Raw genomic sequence first — 18,673 nt, 5'->3', positions numbered from 1 at the left:
ATGTTTTAACATGATTGTATTGTTTTAATGTATAGAGACCCTTAGCGTAATAAAATCCTACAGAGGAAGCATGAGTACATTTTTCAGATAGATAAATACGGAAATACACTAGTAGTCATTGAATTTTTTTGATCCCATCAAAACTGAGAAAAAATGAATAAACTGAGATGCTACCGAAAATGTCAATTAATAAATATCTTAAAACTGAGTGCCCTTCCTAAAATACATGCATTTACATTATGAGCCTTGTGACAGTCTCATATAGAGGACGTTCCCTGTATTGGGACAGCAGCTGCTATCGGTGTTCAGTAGTGCTTCAATGTCGCAGTTTTTAAATTCAGGAAATGATTCTGAATTAATTTTGACATTTCTTTTAAGATATGATAAAGCGGTTAGTTCATTCACGTTCTAGAAAGAAAAAACTAGTCTTTTTCAAAAAGGTGGCAAAATATACAAGCTAGGTTAAATACTGTCAAGAAAAAATAGGTTTTTGGACATTGAAAAAAAGCTGCCTGTGTCTGTACTGTACGTGCCAGATCTGTTCAGAATTATAGCATTACCTGCTGTCTCATATATCCAGCAAAACACACCCTATGGAATACCAAATGGATTCTTAATGAGACTTGACAAACTGTTGTCATTGCGTACTGTGTATGGCCCCTACCATGCCGTAAAGGAGTGTATTCGAGGGTGCGATAGCTCTGCCAAGTATATGACGGTATTACAAAGGACCTCTGGTCGCAATAGCTAATAATTTGGCCTTTGCCGCATAACCGAACCGATGGTTAGAATAAGTGTAATACTCCACTGTGAGATTCTGAGAAGCTAGGTAACCTATGGAGATCAAAGGGATTCGACAAGTGGGAACTCATCGGGATCTCAAGTATCCAAGACATTTGGGGGGAGGGGGAGGTGAAGTCCTTTACCACACTTCAAAAACAATATGAGTTGGCTGACACTGAGCTTTTTAGTTACACACAAGCCCAGCATGCACCACGATCCATTCTACCGAATGGTTCCACTCCTCTCGAATCTTCGCCGTTGGAGTATAGAATATTAGATGGCCACTTACCCGAAAAAACTATTTCCCTAATATACAAGAAATTGATAAATAACATGGTAGACCCCTTCAATCATTGCAGCTCAAAATCCTCCACAGGGTATATATCACAGGACCCCGTTTGGTACAAATGAGGAGGGCGGACGTGGGGGAGTGCAGGAGATGAAGCGGCCACCTAGGTCCATTCATGCACAATATATGGGAGTGCAAACACATAAGATCCTTCTGGCGGAAAATACGCGATACCATCAATGTAGTGCTCCTGTCCACCTTCACCCGGAGGCACGAAGGTGCCTCCTCAATATATGGGAACCTATGGACCTGAACACTCACCAGACACAATTGGTCACGCTGGCATTCACGCTTACAAAAAGAAATATCGCACAGCTATGGGGCGCAACTCAAGCGTCAATTATAGAGGCCTGGAAAAAAGACCATGATTGGTGCATGCACAGGAAAAAAACGGTTTATTTGGCATGGGGCTGCCCCAAAAAATGGTCCCTCATTTGGGGCCAATGGAACTCGTATCGAGGGGATATATGCCAACCGCCTCAGAGTATTGAACAAGATAATTTCCTCACCCCGTAACTTACCCTTCTAATGTAATGCTGTCATTATCCTTCACATATTGTCATCACTATGCACAATCTTGTTGATACCTCTGTATTGTATATCTGACGCCGATGTATGTTAATAAAAAGAATCATTAAAAAAAAGAATAAGTGTAATAGGCATGCCCAAGTTAGAAGATACCTAGATGTAATGTATGGAGGTAGACCACTATATGCACTTACATACACTTGCATATACTCAAGAACAAAGTGAGATGGTAGGAGAGACTGAAGCCTTGAACAACATTGTGGGTGGGAACCAAACTGCCAGGACAGACTAGCGTGAATTGGTTTTCAAGATTGGACCACTGTAGGAGTCACTACATTGGGGGACATATGGAGTAGGATTCCGAATTGAGACACTATAGGAATCCTACATTAGGGGAGATGTAGACAGGGAAAGATATTGCTCCATTTTGAGCTTTTTGTTACTTACAAGACAAGCACGCATTACACTCATAGACAGGACTACACCGATGGAAATAGAGGGGTCTCAAATGTCGTTTGTTACCTTAATGTTCAAAACTCATGTGGTCCTGGTAGTCTGACTGACAACCCCCGCTTCTACTAAGATTTAAATCAACTTTGAAAATGCATATAATGAACATGGTTGCTGTAACACCATATGTGCAGCTGTGCCCTTATGTTCTTTATTTGGTTAGGCTTATGACCCAATACAAATCAATACGCTTTGATTTAAAAAAGAAGAAATTAGTTGGGTGGTTAAATAACAGAATTAAGCAATAGTATATTTGAAAAGCTGACGTCCTGATCTAGAGTTGGATGGTAATATAATATTTACTAATTTGGGGAGGACGCAATAAACTTGAAGGCTAACAGTTTGGACATTTTTCACCATCATGCTATTCCTGTAGTGAGGAAAAATCTCCAGGGGATTCACCTCTTCATTTTCTCCAGTAACTTGTATTTTTCCCATTACTGCCAAACACTAAATGAGGCCCAAGGAGCACCTTAAGCACACTACATGGGCTGTCTTTATTAACTCTTACACATGATCTTCTTCCTCCAATTTTGTACTGCATGGTTGTGAAGTGTCAATTCTACTTTCACTACTAACCGGGTCTTCTTGATTTTGTCTCCGTAGGCATTGTACAGCTCCATTAAGAATGAAAAGCTGCAGTGGACGATGTAAGTAGCACGACTTTCAGTTTCCTTAATATTCATACCAAATGTATCAATATTGGGTTGCATGTTGATCTACAGTTTCATGGTGCATTGGTTATCATGCTCGATTTGCTTAAAAATTAATCCAGAAGAAAAGTCTCATTTTGCAAACTTGCAATGTTAGGCCCGTGGCTAAGGCTTGCAATAACGTTGGCTGAAGACACCCTAAAGGTGAAAGCATTATTTGGGAGGATGAACCAAATCCTTGAATAAACAGAGGCCATGGAAACAAAACAAAAAAAACATGCATTAGGATTGGCTTATAATTGAAGTGCATCTTCAGTCACTGGTGAGTGAAGGCACTCAGTCATCATGCATTTACATTATCACTCATTCTTGCTCTCATGTTTCCATTCATTTTTCCACTGACTCACTCTTGCATCCTCGCACTTTCCCTTCTACAATTAACCACACACAAACTCAATGAAGATATGCAAGATATATTAAAAGAATAAAAGTAATAAAGGAAAACTTGCCACCATCTAAACATGGTGGACTTATGCCTTTGTGCAAAAATAAAGTTACGTTGCCAAATTTTAAAACAAATTAATGGGCATTTTGGAGTAGTAAAACAATGCTAGACTAAGCCCAGTAAACATTGCTCTTGTGGCCATATTGTAATGGTATTGTTCACACTGTAGTATTGTTGTTTCGATCCATTATGACCAAACTAATGCTTCTACATATGGAAACCACCTTTGAAAGGTAAAACAATATTACACTATGGACAATACCATTCCCAGAAGCCCATCTGATTTAGAACCTGTTGCATCCAGTGAATGGTTTCAATAATTGGGTTCAACCCCTGGTAGCTATAGCACAGATCAGATCAGCTTAACTGATTGAAAATGCGTAAGGCATTTAGAAGTATCAAAACAGTTAAAATGTCAAAGACAATACACAGTAAAAATCCCACTCCAATTTATAGTAATAAATCAAACTTTAATAAGCAAACCGACGCCTTAAACCACAAAAAAGCAAAAAGGGGAACCACAGATAGGAATTTTTAAATGTTTGAGTGTAAATATTTAAGTAAAAATAGTGCTGCAAAGTGCCAATGTTAGGTAGTTGTCACGGTAGACGGGGACCTAGACGTTGAGTTGAGGCTGACTGCGATGGAGCGCGAGTTGGACATACCAAGTAGATAGGTACGACCGGAGCCTAGAAGTAGACAAATTAAAAGAAAATCCTTAGTCTCAATTCAAAATGAACGTTGTCGGTTTTCTAAAGAAAAACTCTTCTCCACGCAGGACAGAGCTGAGATTGCTGCTGCTACTCTGGAATCGAAGGTCAGATAATGAATCCGGGTGGGCCAGCAAGAGCTCTGGAGCTTCTGAGTTTTTTATTTGAAAAAGTTTCTGAGTCCCAATGCAGAAAGGAACTTTGCCATTTTTTAGGAGGTGTGGAGCTCTTTGTGCTGGAAAAACATGACATTCAATCCAGCACTGTGGAACTGCTGGTCAGATACTTTTCACAGCAGGTCCCGCTGAAGCTCTTGAGTTCTAGAGCAAAAGTTTTTCAAAAGTTTCTAAAGTACTTTCAGTACCCAAATAACCACAGGAATGCACTTATAATGCCCCCAGGGCCTCACAAGGCCTGTTAGAGATTCTCTAGGTGTTTCGCAGAGGCCAACTGCGAAGTCCAATCCAAGCTCCAGTTGCCACTGATCAATTGGGCATTTCCAGTGGAAGGCCTCTTGCAAGTTGTTGTGTCCCTGTAGCCACACAGTAGGTCAGCTAACTAACCCTTGGTGTCTTCTTGTTCGTCTTTGGTACAAAGGGTAGCAGATCTAGTCCTTCGGGGTTCCTCTTACAAGACAGTCAGCAAGTCCATTCCTCTTTTGCTCTTCCTCAGGTCCAGGAAGTGTTGTCTGGCTCCAGCTATTGTGTGGTACTAGTCAATTACCCCAATGGTTCGGAAATGACCCCAGGGCACTGTGAAAATAGCTGCCCATCTTGGAGAAGAGCAATGCAAGTGTCAATAGCAGGCCCTTGAGTGAAAGAGAGAAAAGGAAGGAAGGAAGTGAAAATGGGTAGGACACACACCTAATAATGTACAGCTATATAGTAAAAATACATGAGGGACCAAACCCATTGCAATAGATAGAACATGAAAATGCTGAGAGGTGCTGCATTAATTGAAAGTGGGATGACAATATGGCAACCATCTAGGAATGGAGTCATAAAAAGGGTCAAGTTAGCTAGTCCGAGCAGATCTAGCAAGGATTATCACAGTGCAAATAGTCTAGCAGCAAAAGTTGTCAGAGATGTTGACCAAACCCTTGCTTCCTACAGTACTATGTGAGATTCCATACACAAAACGCCTCTCTACAGGCTGTACCGTAGTGTAACAACAACCCACCCTTAAATGCCTATTAGGGTGAACAAATACTTGTCAATAAATTCATCAAGCCTGTTTCTTTTTTTTGTAACTTTAACACAACAAATAGCTCATTCCTGTGGCCCCTACCTTACTTCTCATAATAAACCAATCAAGGCTATAGCCTTGAAATTTGGTTTGTCACCATAATCAACTCAGCAATGCTGTAGTGAACATTTATTTTCCCTCGAGGCAACATTCAGCCAGACAGTTATAAAAGCATCCATATGTTCAACATTACAGTTTTCAAAACAGTATACTACCCCTCCTAAGGGAACATAACAACGATTATCACAGTTGACATCTTCTGCCTCCAAGGTTTGCCAGAGTAGTAACCAACACCAAAATCCCTGTCAATTAGGTATTCTGGAAGATTATATGTAATAAGTTACCTCTCTACAAGTTTTAACATTGTGTAATAACAATCCAACCTTAAAGGCCTATTGACTTTGCCATATGTTTTTCACAATAAATATGTTTGAGCTACTGCCTTAGTCATAACATTTCAAAATGAGCACATCAGGCCTGTGTTGGCCATAACTGTCATGTCATACCTTATTTAGCACAGACTTTCCCTCAAGACAAAACTTGAAATACAAGCCTTCTTTTTCAGCAGTAGCACACCAATTCCGCCAATCAAATTTTGTACTCCTCATAATAAGTAAGTGAGTGCAGCCAAAGCCACTCTTTCAGTAGTGCACAAGAATGTTATGTTCTTTTTCTGTTAATCAATAGGGTCTGGCAGCAGTTGCTCAAGTAATCCAAATCTAAAACCACCGGCAGGATTTCCTGATGTAGCATTTCTTTTTTGTATCTTCAAATGAAATGCAGGGTCTTTAACCTCTTGCACCTCCTTCTAGAGGTGTCTGATTCCCAGCTCCCAAAAATGCCATACTTCTTTTTTATTGTCTTCTGGGGAGATTCCTGTAGCTTTTTTTTCTTGTTGAGCAGTTTAATCTATTTGTCAAACTTTTTAGTCATTGCATTGACTCATTGTGTTGTACTCCTGATTGTATATTTGTGTGAATTACTTCAATTTAACTGCGTAAACGAGGAGGAAAAGTTGTTCTCATCTTCCTTAGTACACCAGTAATGTAAAGGAAGTGAACATCTATCTCGTCCTCCACATTATGAGAGCAAGGATTTTTTTTTTTTAAATAAACTCTGGATTCGAGGGAAGATCTTCCTTCACAACCTGACTTTATTAGGTTTCGCCTAGACAGCACCTGTACTGTCTCTGCGAGACATTTTGTTTACATCCAGTGGGCTTACAGCCTGTCCATTCCTTACCATTTGTTAGCTTCAGTGTTACTTTAGTTTCCTTTGTTCCCATTTGGCTCTTTTTGGGTTCGGCCTTGCCTGGAGCATTGACAAAGTACTATGTTCTTCCACTGCTCCTGTTTTTGGAGCTACTTTTTGGAGGGGGTTCAAGCATTCCATATAAGTCCTTGTGTTTTCAGTCCATCTTCCATATCCCCTTCCATTTAGCTTCTATTACTTCTGAAAGCCCCCTTCCAGGTTTCTTCTTTTTCCTCCGACTTACCCTGCCCAACAATGTAATCCAATCAGCTAATCTGTGACATTGAATAGGTCTGTCATTGTGGCACAGAATACGCATTTCCTTGTATTGTAAAGTGTAACTGTGATTCTGTGTACCTTCAAAATAAAGAACGGTGCAACAATATTTCCTGTCCTTCCCATATCATGTAAAACATTGCTTCTTCTATGTTCTTCTACTTTGTCTGGTGCTCACCAGTGAAGTGCTTCTATGAAACATTGTGAAAACCCATGAGGGTGACTTCTCTTCAGAGATTAAGAACCCCGTAGGATTTGAAAAGAGGCCACTCCACTCTTCCCACTCTACTCTACACCACTCCACTCTATGCCACTATACTCTGTACCACTCCACTCTACACCATTGCACTCTACGCTACTGCAGTCTACTCTGCACCACTTTAGTTTACGCCACTCTACCCTGCATCACTTTACACCACTATAGTCAATGTTTTTGCACTCTACACCACTGTACTCCACTCTGCACTACTCCACTCAACATTACGCCACTCAAGGTAACTGCACTATATGCTCCTCTAATATGCACCACTTCACTTTATGCAACTCCACTCTACTCCACTCAACTCAGTGCCATTCCACTCAACGCCTCTTCTCTGTACTTTACTGCACTATACCCCACTCTGCTGTACTCTGCACCTATGCACTCTATGCCTCTCCACGCCATTCCACTTTACGCCACTACACTGTAAGCCACGGGACTCTACCCCACTCTTCTCTACTCTGCACCACTGCACTCTACGCCTCTGCACCACTGTAGTCTACGCCACTCCATTCTACGCTACACCACTCTGCACCACTTCACTCTACTCCGCTGTACTCTGCACCACTCTACTATACTCCTCTGCAGTATACCACTACATTCTATGCCATTCTACTCTACAATACTGCACTCTATGCCACTCTTCTCTGTGCCACTCCCCTGGACACTACTCTATACCACTCCACTCTACGCCACTGTACTTTACACCACTCTACATCACCGCCCTCTACGCCACTGTATGCTACAGCACTACATTCTACGCCACACTACTCTACACCACTGCACTCTGCACCATTGTGTATTACTGTACTCTATGCAAGTCCACTCAGCAACACTCCACTGTATCTCACTCTACTTTGCACTCTGCACTTCACTTATAGGAAAACTATATATGAATAAATACTTTATGCAAATCAGTTGATGTGTCAGCAGTCACTCATATGTAATTGTCATAGGTCCGATTGTTATATACATGATGACAGCTTTATGAACACACCTACCCAAATGCACACATTACCTGGCCAGTGCCTGAGCATTTGGTTTGGGTATACAGCTGCACAAACATTAGGTTATAGGCCCGCAGGACATAAGCCCATTGGAAGACAGAGAAAACCCAGAAAAGTGTGTCATGTAAGCCTTAAAAAGCAGGGTCATGATGTGGACAAGGCATTAATGAGAGAGAACTGTATTTTGTAATTTATATATACTTCTTTAGAATGCCGGATGATGAGCTACTGTTACAACTGCTCTGACTATGTAACGTGCGAATTTTAACACTACTGTTTCCATCCTCTGTTCCCCTGTTTAGAACCACTTACCTGCATGTATAAGTATAGTTCACAACCTTCTATATTCTCCCCGATATATTGCCGGCTCTAAGTTTATTTAAGTGTACTCCTTAAGCTGAAGCAACTCAATGAGTGTGCTCTACTTTTATTCTGGGGGGGGGGGGGGGGGGGGGGGGGGGGGGGGAATTCATTCCTTTCCACGGTTCACATACTTGGTATTGCCGCTCTATTTTTTGCCTTTCGGCTCAATTAAGCTCCAAAGTAGTTCGCTACATTGAAAGCAGCGTCTTTGTGAAATCTCCCTGTGTGCAGTTTCTAAAAGTGCAAAGCTGCAGTTTTGCGAGGAAGTGAGTGTAGTCATTTATACATCGCAAGCATATCTCTGAAAGAATCTTGGCGCTACATATTTGTGTTCTAGAACACCCTGAAACCATCAGATGAGTAATAGGATGAGTATGATTCCAATTCTTTCCTAAAAGTAAAGTGATTTTGCTGGGTTTTTTTTTTGCAAAGCTGGTTGGAAGAGCATCCCTTAAAGAGGGGACAGCTGTTCAGAAGGCTCTGTCCCTAGTTCATGCTAATGAGATATGCTACATCTTCAATAAAGGCAGGTTTTCCGATCTCAGAGACGTACCTTCAGGGTATCTTGGCGACACTCTTGGAAAAACCATGAGCTGTTCCTGTGGTAATCTTTGAAGGAGTAACAGAGAGCGTTGATTTTAATTTCGAGTCAAGTTTAAGCTAATTGGTTCACAGTGTTCACCGCAGTATAGAAACATCACTCACTGGCAAACACCACCCATGGGAGTACCAAAGCTATGCTGCCAGGCACGTGGTAGAGGAGGCACTACAGCCCCACCCTCCTCCCCGCCCCAGGTGCCTTCCATTAAGCAGCATGTATGCTTTCCCCACCAGCTCTTTGGGATGGTCAAACCAACTTTGTCCCCACTTAAGTATATCTCCAAACATACGGTTAGCTGATTGGAGTGGTCTCAGTGGCAGCAGGTATGACTTTCATGGTAGTACCACTGATTCTGCTGCTGTAACTATGGTCGTTGAGGGTACCAGGTAAGTGCAGCCTCCTGTGTTCGGCTCTAAGGCTGAGGGATTGGTAAAGAGAGGAGCAGCACAGTAAGAAAGCTGAATGCTAAAGAGGAGCATTGATCAGGATGAGAGCAGAGACCTACCCTACTACTGAGCCATGCACGCTTGTGAAGTAAATGTGTCCCAAGTGTCAAGTCACTTTTCAACTTTCATGTGTGGCTTCTGGGAAAATGGGATGTTTGGGAGCATGTTTGTTAACCACATGGCTGCTAGGCGTTTTCCCGTCCTGCACTGAAATATGCAGGATGTCCGTGTTTCATGACGAGCTGGCCTTGTCATCCGCCCACGGCAGGTAAGGGCCATGACGAGCCCAGCTCGTCATTAGCTTCGAAGGGGTTAACTTAGGGCTATAGTTGTAAAGTAGTCCTTCATGCAGTTCAAAGCAATCCCTCCAGTAGCGGCAGAAGGATACACCCAAATAGCCATTAGCGTTAGGTGAGAAATGATTACCCCTTTAGACGGCGCCAAGATGTGATTGACAAAGTCTCGAGCCAGTTCCTGAAAGAAGCTTGAAGAAAAAAGCAATTGTTGAAAGGTCGGACCCAAAACCAAGTCTCTGTATATTATAGGAAGTAGTTCTGTTTAACATTTGAGCTGTCAAAACCCAAATCCTGAAAAGGTTAAGATAAAGAAGATAGGTATGCCCTCAGACTTAGTCTGCAACAACAATGTGGCTACCACAGTGTATGATTTGGAGTAGTTTAAATACTTGTTTATATATCGGTCAACAATTTCTGTACTTTTCTAGTAGCAAAGTTGGGCTCATCGGTTGTAGGGAGGTACTCCAGATTTTGGGCTGTAGTGAACACCATCACTCTGGTGATTGGTCTTTACTATTTTTAGTGCTGTGTGACGTTCGTACTCCGTGCCTGTTGTGCTGAACGTGCTTCTTACACAATTGCGAGGGCCATGCAGATAATAACAGGAGCCTTTAGGAGTGGTGGTGGGGGCCTCCCACAGGTTGAAAGGCTTCATGTCTGTCGAAATATTCCTAATGAGGTTCATTGGTGGTTTTCCTCGTTGTGAAGTTGTGCGCAAGAAGAAGAGATTCAGTATTGCCAGGGACATTGGTCACCTTTGAACGTATACATTGCTGTGAATGTTGTACGCCAGATAGGGTGGCTTCTTGGGTAGTAGTAAATATTGTATCTGAAAGAAACAGGTTAGTATTAGATTCCTTACCTTAGAATATCCCCAGGCGTCGGACTGGATCCGGAAAATTTTGCGTTGCAGTACCCCTGCGCATAGGTAAACTAAATTTTTTCGATCCTTTTTGGATCCGTATCAAGTCTACGACTCCATCGGTGCCGGTAGGGATGCCCGGGTTCAAGCCCTGTGCCGACTGCCACCAACTGATGTCGGTTACCGACCCCCATCGCCGGTGCCTATATTGCCTGGGGCCTGACCACGATGACAAGTCGTGCCCCGACTGTCGGGCCTTGACGTCGAAGGCTAGGCGGAGCGGTCCCGTAAGCGCCTCGAGCTCCGGCAGTCGGCCCGCGCCGCTCGAGGTCCCGGTCCGGAAGGAGGTCGAGGGACCGGTCGCGGGGCCAGAGTCATCACAGCTCGGCGAGTCGACACCACTCGTCGGGCTCCAAGTCCTCAGGTAAGAGGCACAAGAAGTCGGAGAGGCGACATCGCTCTTCTGAACCCCCCGACGCTCGCGCGACACGGTCGGGGCTTCGGGTGACACCGCCCACGCAGCTCCGCAGGCTTCGCGCCCTGCTCCATACCCGCCGGTCCCTGGGTAGAACACGACGCCGGCGGAGATCGATGCCTTCCTCATGGCCATGAGGTCGCTCTCTCCTCCTTGGGGTCCGCGGCGCCTTCGGGCCAAGCGGCCCTGACTGGGAGCCCAAGCGGGCTGGATGCTTTGGCCCCGGCGCCGTCGGGTGCTTCGGCCCCTGCGCCGTCGGCGACTTTGGTCCCGACGCCGCAAGGTCCCGCTGGATCCAGTTCCGGATCTGGATCGCCGCTGGTCGACCTTACGACCCTGCCGGCGTCGGCCCCTAGTGTGTCATCCCCGACGGCGTCCCCGCACGACGCCGTCCCTGGGCTACCCCTCGGTCCGGATCCAGCGTCGGAGCGGCGTCAGTCGACGCCCAATTCGGCGCCGGCCGAAGCAGAGTATCTGGGTCCATCCTTTACACCTGAATTTCAGGGCATGGACGACGAGGGGGACTGGGGTGGGGGGGGTTCTGAGGACCCCCTGGCACGTGAGTGCCAGTCATTTCAGGACTGGACACAGGAACTAGGGGAAGCCAGTGGCCTGGATACCTATCCAGACACTGGTTTTGTCTCCCCTCCTACCGTGGCTACGGAGGAGGGAGCTGCTTATGGTGTGGTGCTGATGAGGGCAGCCAAGGCCTTGGCTCTTGAGCTCCCCGTCGCAACAGTGAGGTCTAACATCCTCACAGAGGTCCTTAAACTGCAGGAAAACTCCCCAGAGCCTCTACTGTCATTTAATGAGGCTCTCACAGACGTCCTCCTGTTGGGCACTTGGTCCAGGCCCACTACAGGTCCCCCTGTAATAGGAACGTCGCTAAGCGCCACCGCCCAGCCCCGGGCGACCCTAGTTTCTTGTCCACCCACCCCACCCCCGAGAGCCTGGTTATCCAGGCCTCTACTTCCCAATCTGCATTCCCGATGGCACCACCAGATCGGGAATCCAAGAGGTTTGAACAGTTCGGTAAGAAGATGTTCTCCTCCCTTAGTTTGGGGTTGCGGTTGGTCAACACCGCCTGCCTCTTGGGCCGTTACACCCACTCTTTGTGGGATACGGTTGCGGCCGTGCTGCCTGAGTGCCCGGAGGGAGCCCGGGCGAAGCTCGCTTAAGCCCTTGCAGAGGGAAGAGACCCAGCGCTGTACTCTATACGATGTGGACTGCATACCACGGACTCGCTAGGAAGAGCGATTTCCACGTCTGCGGCGGTTCGCCGTCACGCCAGGCTGAGGTCCGTCAACTTTTCGGCAGATTCCCAAAACAACCTTATGGACATGCCGTTTGATTGCAGCCACCTCTTTGGTGGCAAGGCAGATCATGCGCTGGAACGCTTCAAGGACTCCAGGGCTACGGCCAAGTCCTTGGGCCTGTCGGCCCCGCGTCCGTAATCTTCTGCCCAGCGCTCCTTTCGTGGCCACGGAAGGGGTGCTCCCACACGTCCTGCCAGCCACGGGCCGCAGACTAACATTCAGCGTGGCGGCGGTAACAGGGGACAATGGCGCGGCCAGTCCACATCCACCCCTGCAGCATCCGCCTCAAAGCCTTCCTAGATGGAGCTTTCAGGCCCATTTAACGCCAGTGGGGGGCAGGGTTCGCCATCACCTCCTTCACTGGCGCACCATGATATCGGACAGGTGGGTGCTGCAGATCGTCCGAAGGAGCTATTCCCTCCCCTTCGAGGCGACCCCTCCAGCCATGCCACCGCAGTACCATCGCCTGTCGGGGGATCACTTGCAACTTCTGCAAGAGGAAGTTTCGGCCCTCTTGGCCAAGGGGGCCATCGAGCGCGTTCCTGGGCCAGAAGAAGGACGTGGTTGTTACTCCCACTACTGGTTCCTAAGAAGGGCAAAGGGGGCCTACGCCCTATCTTGGACCTAAGGAACATCACCGGTTTCCTCCGGAAGGAGAAGTTCAAGATGCTGACTTTGGCTCAGGTCTTAGCTACCTTGGACCCGGGAGACTGGATGGTAGCGTTGGACTTGCAGGACGCATATTTTCACATCCCCGTCCTGTCGGCCCAGCGGCGCTACCTGCGGTTCACGGTAGACCACGAGCACTTTCAGTTTACCGTGCTCCCCTTCGTTCTTACCAGCGCCCCACGGATGTTCACGAAAGTGATGGCGGTGGTCGCAGCTCATCTGCGCAGGTTAGGGGTTTCAGTCTTCCCCTACCTCGACGACTGTTTGTTGAAGGCGGGCTCGCCCCAGACAGTCGTCAGCCACCTAAAGACTACTGCCGACCTCCTGCACCTGCTGGCGTTCTCCATCAATGTTAAGACAATTCCCATCAGACCACCCATGTGGTGGAGTTTACGTCATGTGGGACTTGCTAGTCTTACCTTCCCAAGTCCGACCATGTAGTGCCGGTGTGGGAATGAATATCAAAAGTATAATCATGATGTGCATCCTAAAGTGATGTGAAAAATGTGCAGTGCCCAAATAATAAACAGATGGATAAAATGAACTACCCTGACCTCAGAAAACGTTTCATAGAGAAGTCGGGTGTCTAGATTAAAAACACGCCCAGTAGCAGGACTACCTTATGGCGCTGTGCAGTATGGTCTGTAATGTGGTCGACATGTTTCAGCCGTTAGGGCAACTAACCCGGCTTTCTTCAGGACCTATTGATAAAGATTGGCTACTGCAACTGTCTACTAAATATTTGTGTGAAGAGAATGACAATCACAAAAATGTACTAGAAAAGTTACACTTATATCAGGAACTTGTATACTTAAGTGTCCACAGATGGGAAAGAGGTATATCTTCTTCCTATCAAAACATAAGAAGCAAAAAGACACTGTGTCAAAAAACAAACAAGTTACACACACCCACACCAACGTACACACATAGAGACCGTGCTGTCACACCTGCAAAAATAGATTCTATTTTGCATAATAACAAACATACTAGCTTGATCACAAAGAGGCATTTCCTCACAGTGATACTCACCCAGCTTTGTGTGGGTGGTGACCTCACCTCACCCGGCAACCGCTCGGGAGTATGAGGCCCCGCTCTGCAGTGTAGAAAAAAGGTACAGTAAGCGCACTGCTTTACCGCGCCCAAGCCAATAGCTCTACACTTAAACCCAACAAACGTATGATGGTGGTCCAACTGTCATTCCTAACACTGACAACCACAAGGAATCCCTGGTGACACATAGGGATATAGACATCCATCGATATAGCTCATATCTCAGGGCACTGTAATACCACTACTATATGTCTCCGGGTGCATGCTATGCAAGACAATTAAAGACGACTGTCCTTACTGTATATGAATAAAGTATGTGAACACATGGGGGTGGGCTGGAGACCTGTTTAAGGCCACAGCACTTTAGAATTTGTAGAGGATATACAAAATACACCCTTGAGTAGCTCCCTGGGCCGCTCATGCTCATGTATATTGATAACTAGGAGGGAATCACTGAAGCCAGACTAACCCCCACCCAGATTCAGTAGGGGATAGAGGCCATATTAGCTTCCTCTGATCTAGCTGCCTCAGTGGCACAACAGCTTGTCCAGACTTCCACGCAGAGCCTAACTGCAAAATAGTAAAATAGCTTCGCTGCTCACCTATCCGTCGGTGCCCTGGGAGTAGAACGAGCGGAAGTGGAGGCGAGTTGTAATACCGCCCTTCCTCTTTATATAGTGCATCCCAATTGAATAATGAGTCCTCCGTGGTGAAAAAACTAACCACTCGGCAGGCGAACTCGCGGGTGAAATCACTGATCGGGCGCGCATGCGCAGAGAGTAACAGCCACAATTCTCTTGCGCATGCGCAATCATTGTATTACGAGACTCCGGAACTGCATATCGCCGTCTATCTAATTTAGGAGGCGAAATACCATAAAAGAATCCTACCGGTTCTAATGATGTTAGGATTAGATGGTAAAATAATTGGGCACACGCACCAGTAAGAACACGAGTGCAAACCACCAAAGAGACATTGCTCTTCTAAAATCGAAAACCGGCAGATAGCACCGTGTTTAAATACACTTTCAGTCTAAAGAAGTAAAGAGGTCAAGTTGTAAACACGTATCTCCTAGTGGTGGAGACTAACAATATGTTGTACAGTACATAATTTTTTAATGTTAGTGAATGATACGATCAAGTGTCATATTGACTTGTGCAACTTGCATATGTAGCGTCAGATAAAGTCTCAAGGGACATTCATTGGGGAATAAAGCATCGGCTGACTAGTAAGAGAAAGGTACAAGGGTGGTGCCTGGAACAAGTCAAAAGGTATATATACCATCATCGGTCACTGTATAGTAATAAAGTGACCAGACCCCATGTAGAATAATATCACAATGATGAAGGTGGTTTTTATCATCCTAGGGTGTCAGTGGAGGTCGACAGAAGGGCACCAAACACAATTGAGTTGGGTGAGCTAAGGAGTGCAAACTGAACTGTGTTTGCATCTGAAATATATAGACCCGCAACCATCAGGTTGCACTAAATACTGAGAAACAAAAAGGGTGTGTGGAGGGTCAAGGGGAATGTTTAATGACCTGTCTGCTCACTCCCCTACAGCAAGTTACAGAACACACAAGAGAGCAGACCAGGTCTAGGGGGTGTGTGCTAGCAGCGGTGATCGTGTGGCACTATGGTGGATGCGTGAGAACATGATGTTGAAGACAAAGAGCTGTTGCAACTACAGGCTAAGACAATTCCCATCAGACCACCCATGTGGTGGAGTTTACGTCATGTGGGACTTGCTAGTCTTACCTTCCCAAGTCCGACCATGTAGTGCCGGTGTGGGAATGAATATCAAAAGTATAATCATGATGTGCATCCTAAAGTGATGTGAAAAATGTGCAGTGCCCAAATAATAAACAGATGGATAAAATGAACTACCCTGACCTCAGAAAACGTTTCATAGAGAAGTCGGGTGTCTAGATTAAAAACACGCCCAGTAGCAGGACTACCTTATGGCGCTGTGCAGTATGGTCTGTAATGTGGTCGACATGTTTCAGCCGTTAGGGCAACTAACCCGGCTTTCTTCAGGACCTATTGATAAAGATTGGCTACTGCAACTGTCTACTAAATATTTGTGTGAAGAGAATGACAATCACAAAAATGTACTAGAAAAGTTACACTTATATCAGGAACTTGTATACTTAAGTGTCCACAGATGGGAAAGAGGTATATCTTCTTCCTATCAAAACATAAGAAGCAAAAAGACACTGTGTCAAAAAACAAACAAGTTACACACACCCACACCAACGTTGGTGCGCTTACTGTACCTTTTTTCTACACTGCAGAGCGGGGCCTCATACTCCCGAGCGGTTGCCAGGTGAGGTGAGGTCACCACCCACACAAAGCTGGGTGAGTATCACTGTGAGGAAATGCCTCTTTGTGATCAAGCTAGTATGTTTGTTATTATGCAAAATAGAATCTATTTTTGCAGGTGTGACAGCACGGTCTCTATGTGTGTACGTTGGTGTGGGTGTGTGTAACTTGTTTGTTTTTTGACACAGTGTCTTTTTGCTTCTTATGTTTTGATAGGAAGAAGATATACCTCTTTCCCATCTGTGGACACTTAAGTATACAAGTTCCTGATATAAGTGTAACTTTTCTAGTACATTTTTGTGATTGTCATTCTCTTCACACAAATATTTAGTAGACAGTTGCAGTAGCCAATCTTTATCAATAGGTCCTGAAGAAAGCCGGGTTAGTTGCCCTAACGGCTGAAACATGTCGACCACATTACAGACCATACTGCACAGCGCCATAAGGTAGTCCTGCTACTGGGCGTGTTTTTAATCTAGACACCCGACTTCTCTATGAAACGTTTTCTGAGGTCAGGGTAGTTCATTTTATCCATCTGTTTATTATTTGGGCACTGCACATTTTTCACATCACTTTAGGATGCACATCATGATTATACTTTTGATATTCATTCCCACACCGGCACTACATGGTCGGACTTGGGAAGGTAAGACTAGCAAGTCCCACATGACGTAAACTCCACCACATGGGTGGTCTGATGGGAATTGTCTTAGCCTGTAGTTGCAACAGCTCTTTGTCTTCAACATCATGTTCTCACGCATCCACCATAGTGCCACACGATCACCGCTGCTAGCACACACCCCCTAGACCTGGTCTGCTCTCTTGTGTGTTCTGTAACTTGCTGTAGGGGAGTGAGCAGACAGGTCATTAAACATTCCCCTTGACCCTCCACACACCCTTTTTGTTTCTCAGTTCTCCATCAATGTGCAGAAGTCACACCTGTGTCCCTCTCAGAAGCTCCTCTTCATCGGAGCGGTTCTAGACTCGGCGCAGTTTCGGGTTTATCCTCCCGAACAGCGGGTTCGGGATATTCAGGCTCTGATTCCGATCTTTCAGCCGTTATCCTCAGTCAGGTTGATGCTGCGGCATCTGGAGCTGATGGCCTCCTGCATCCTTCTGGTGCATCACGCCAGGTGGCGGATGCGGGCTCTGCAGTGGGGCCTGAAGTTTCAGTGGGCCCAGCATCAGGGCAGCTTGCCCGACCATGTCTTGATCTCGGAGGGCACTGCAAGACAGTTGCAGTGGTGGCTCACGGACCACGATTGGGTCAGCGGCAGATCCCTCTCCCTACCCCAACCGGAGCATGTAGTTGTAACTGACGCGTCCCTCCAGGGCTGGGGGGGCCACATGGGAGAGGCGGAGATCAGAGGCCTCTGGTCTCCAGCGGAGTCCCGGCTCCACATCAACCTTCTGGAGCTGCAGGCGATCCGACTTGCACTGAAGGCATTCCTCCCCTCTGTCCGGGGGAGTGTAGTGCAGGTGTTCACGGACAACACCACCTCCATGTGGTACTGCAACAAACAGGGCGGGTGGGGTCAGGGACCCTATGCCAGGAGGCTCTGCGCCTCTGGCAGTGGCTGGAACATCAGGGCGTGACCCTGGTGCTTCAACACCTGGCAGGTTCCCTGAACGCCAGCGCGGACGAACTCAGCCGTCGGTGCATGATGGAACACGAATGGCGTCTGAACTCGGACGTGGCGCAAGGCCTCTTTCAGCAGTGGGGAATGCCTTGGTTAGATCTATTCCCCACAGAAGAGAACGCGCAATGTCATCAGTTCTGCACGTTGGAATTTCCAAGGCGGCATTCGCTCGGAGACGCTTTTCTTCGTGAGTGGAGCTGCGGTCTTTGTACGCCTTTCCTCCTATACCACTTCTGCCCAGATTGCTGAAGAAGATCAGACGCGACCGGGCCCAAGTCATCCTTGTGGCTCCGGACTGGGCACAAAGATACTGGTTTCCCGAGCTACTCAGCATGTCTGTCGATCCCCCGATTCGTCTGCCTCTTCAGGAGGACCTTCTGTCGCAGCAGCAGGGGACGGTCCTCCACCCAAACCTGTCCAGTCTCCACTTACATGCGTGGAAATTGAGCGGTGGCAGTTGAGGCCATTTGACTTGCCTCCTGAAGTCTGTAATGTGATTCTGGCAGCCAGGCGTCCCTCCACAAAATCGGTATACGCCTGCAGGTGGAACAAATTTGT

At 46.3% G+C, this 18,673-nt stretch overlaps 1 protein-coding gene across 1 annotated transcript in view; it reads left to right on the top strand.

Annotated features, from left to right (window-relative positions):
• Positions 1-18,673, top strand: part of PSD (pleckstrin and Sec7 domain containing) — a 1,068,830-nt gene that overhangs the window by 887,301 nt on the left and 162,856 nt on the right. Inside the window, exon 11 of the mRNA XM_086922229.1 lies at positions 2,777-2,820. Coding sequence (XP_086778355.1) covers positions 2,777-2,820 — 44 coding nt within the window. The remainder of the gene's footprint in view (positions 1-2,776; positions 2,821-18,673) is intronic.

The sequence above is a fragment of the Lissotriton vulgaris genome, chromosome 5, assembly GCF_964263255.1.
Source record: "Lissotriton vulgaris chromosome 5, aLisVul1.2, whole genome shotgun sequence".
Lineage (NCBI taxonomy): Eukaryota > Metazoa > Chordata > Amphibia > Caudata > Salamandridae > Lissotriton > Lissotriton vulgaris.
This window is presented reverse-complemented; position numbering and strand designations above follow the sequence as displayed.